General features: G+C 52.9%; 1 protein-coding gene across 1 annotated transcript in view; it reads right to left on the reverse strand.

Annotated features, from left to right (window-relative positions):
- The window catches only part of CHRNB1 (cholinergic receptor nicotinic beta 1 subunit), a gene marked incomplete in the record, with an annotated part of 12213 nt that overhangs the window by 5535 nt on the left and 4570 nt on the right, over positions 1 to 2108 (reverse strand). The window contains 4 exon segments of the mRNA XM_014589071.2: positions 513 to 660; positions 1027 to 1135; positions 1221 to 1330; positions 1828 to 1872. Coding sequence (XP_014444557.1) covers positions 513 to 660; positions 1027 to 1135; positions 1221 to 1330; positions 1828 to 1872 — 412 coding nt within the window.

The following is a 2108-nucleotide window of genomic DNA, read 5'->3' on the forward strand; positions in this document are numbered from 1 at the left end:
TGAGGGTCTAGTGTGATTTATTTATTTATTTATTTTTTGGAGAGGTTTTTGCTATAGGGTGCGTGCGCTCACCAGAAAGACAGAGAGAGACAGAGAGATAGAAAGCAAGAAATCACCTCCCAGGGGGGATGGCCATGCCACAATCCCTTCTCCTCCATTCTCCTCTTGGGATCTTGGGCACGCATGCACACGCGCCCGGAGTGAGTTTAAGCCGCCGGGTCCGGGACTTGAACCACGGTCGACTACGTGGGAGTCCAGCGACATAGCCATTATGCTAACTGCTGGTCCAGGGTCTAGTGTGAAAAAGACTAGCTGTGGACACCGGGGTGGGTAGCCCATCGCTAATAAACTTGGACACGTCTCAGGTTCACATTTGTAGAATGGATGGTAGAACCCATCTTACTGACTCCCAAGAAGGGGTTGCATTGAGCATCACTGTCAGCGCATACTTACGGGCCTGTTAGAAGTTGGAAGTCATAAGGCCCAGGGACATGGAGGCCATACTCACTCACCAATGAAGGTCCCTTCGTGAATGTGGACCTCCTGGTGCTCCTGCCCTTCAGGACCTGGGCTTGTCTGCAGGCTGACCTCAGAGCTGTCATAGCTGTAAGAACTGAACACCATGGTGCAGTTCTGCCAGTCAAAGGGGAAGTACGTGACCTGGATAGAGCGGGGAGTCACTAGGACTGCCAGAGAACTGGACAGAGCTGGGGAGTTTGGAAGGGCACTGGGGATCTGGACACCCGGGAAATATGGGGTGATCAGGGGAGATCACAGGGGAGTGGGGGGTCACAGAGGAATTGAAGGGTTGCAAAAAGTGATATTTGGAAAAGGCTCGCTGAGGAAGACCGGAAGTCAAAGAATGTGTAAGAAAAAATGATGGGCAACGCAAGATCAGGAGGGTAAAGGGAAGATGCGCGACATGGGGAATAAGGCTGGAGGGAGGGGAGTCGCTGGGAAGTCAGGATATCTGAGGAGAGGGGTTTTCAAAAGCTCCTTGAGCTTCCCAGGGCGGAGCCTGGAAACCTGAATGCTGCAGCTGCTCCGATAGATGCCCGGGGGCTGCCAGCGCACGGAACCGTCAGAGGACACCACGACGTTAATGTCCAGAGCGACGTCGAAATTTCCGTCATTGCTACGAGAAAGGGATCCTCTCTTCTAGGATCAGGCCCCGCCTTCCGGAGGCCCGCCCCATCTCCCGGGCTTTGGGATGATCCTACTTGTTCAGCAGAACCACGTCAGGCAGCCACACGAATTCAGTCGTGATGCGGAGCGAGTCGATGCCATCGTGCTCGGCGGGGTCCCAGCTCAGCCTGTAGTCAGTCCACTCCTAGAGATGCAGAGGCTCAGGGACTGTCCGGGGTTGAGGGCCAGGAGGAAACTTGGGACGTGGAAAGGAAGCCCAGGAAGGGGTGCAAGGGGGGGAGCAGGGGGGCATGGGCTGTGGGCAAGGGAGCGGGATTTAAGCCCCCGCTCCCCATTCACTCTCTGGGATTCACAGCAGCACTAGGTCCCAATGTTTAATCTATAAAAACGAGGCGGTTGCACCAGCCTCTAAAACAGTGGTTTTCAAACTGGAGTCTCCAAACTTTTAGTGAATGAGGAATCAATTTAGTGGCCCCAAACCAGTGTTTAAAAAACGAGAATGAAAAGTGCAGGGAATGCAGTTCTCATAGTAAAGATAGGAACTGTTTCCTGAAACTTCTGTTTCCGTTATAAATATCTTTTCTGAGATCCTGATGCAAAAAATAGTCTTACTGGGCCTGACATTCGAGGAAATAGTAAAGGCGGTAGAACGCTCTTTCCCACCCCAAGTGGTCTCCGTACCAGGTCTAAGTACACCTTTGTGCTCAACTCTTCATCTTTCTCGTTCTAGAAGGGAAAAATGTAAGGGTAGAGGTGAAGTGGGTGGACACAAATGAGAGGGCTCGGTAGATCATCCGCTCCCTGGAAACTCCGCCCGCTTCCTCTGAGCTACGTTTGGCTCCCAGCCCCACATCATAGAAGCTACGTCAGTTTAAGCCCCGCCTCTATTCAAAAATCACCCTTTCCTGCTGTCCACAAGTCTAGCCGTGAGCCCACCGCCGCCGAGTCCTCCGCCAGGTTCA

This window comes from Tupaia chinensis, unplaced genomic scaffold (assembly GCF_000334495.1).
Source record: "Tupaia chinensis unplaced genomic scaffold, TupChi_1.0 Scaffold000330_1, whole genome shotgun sequence".
Classification (NCBI taxonomy): Eukaryota; Metazoa; Chordata; class Mammalia; order Scandentia; family Tupaiidae; genus Tupaia; species Tupaia belangeri.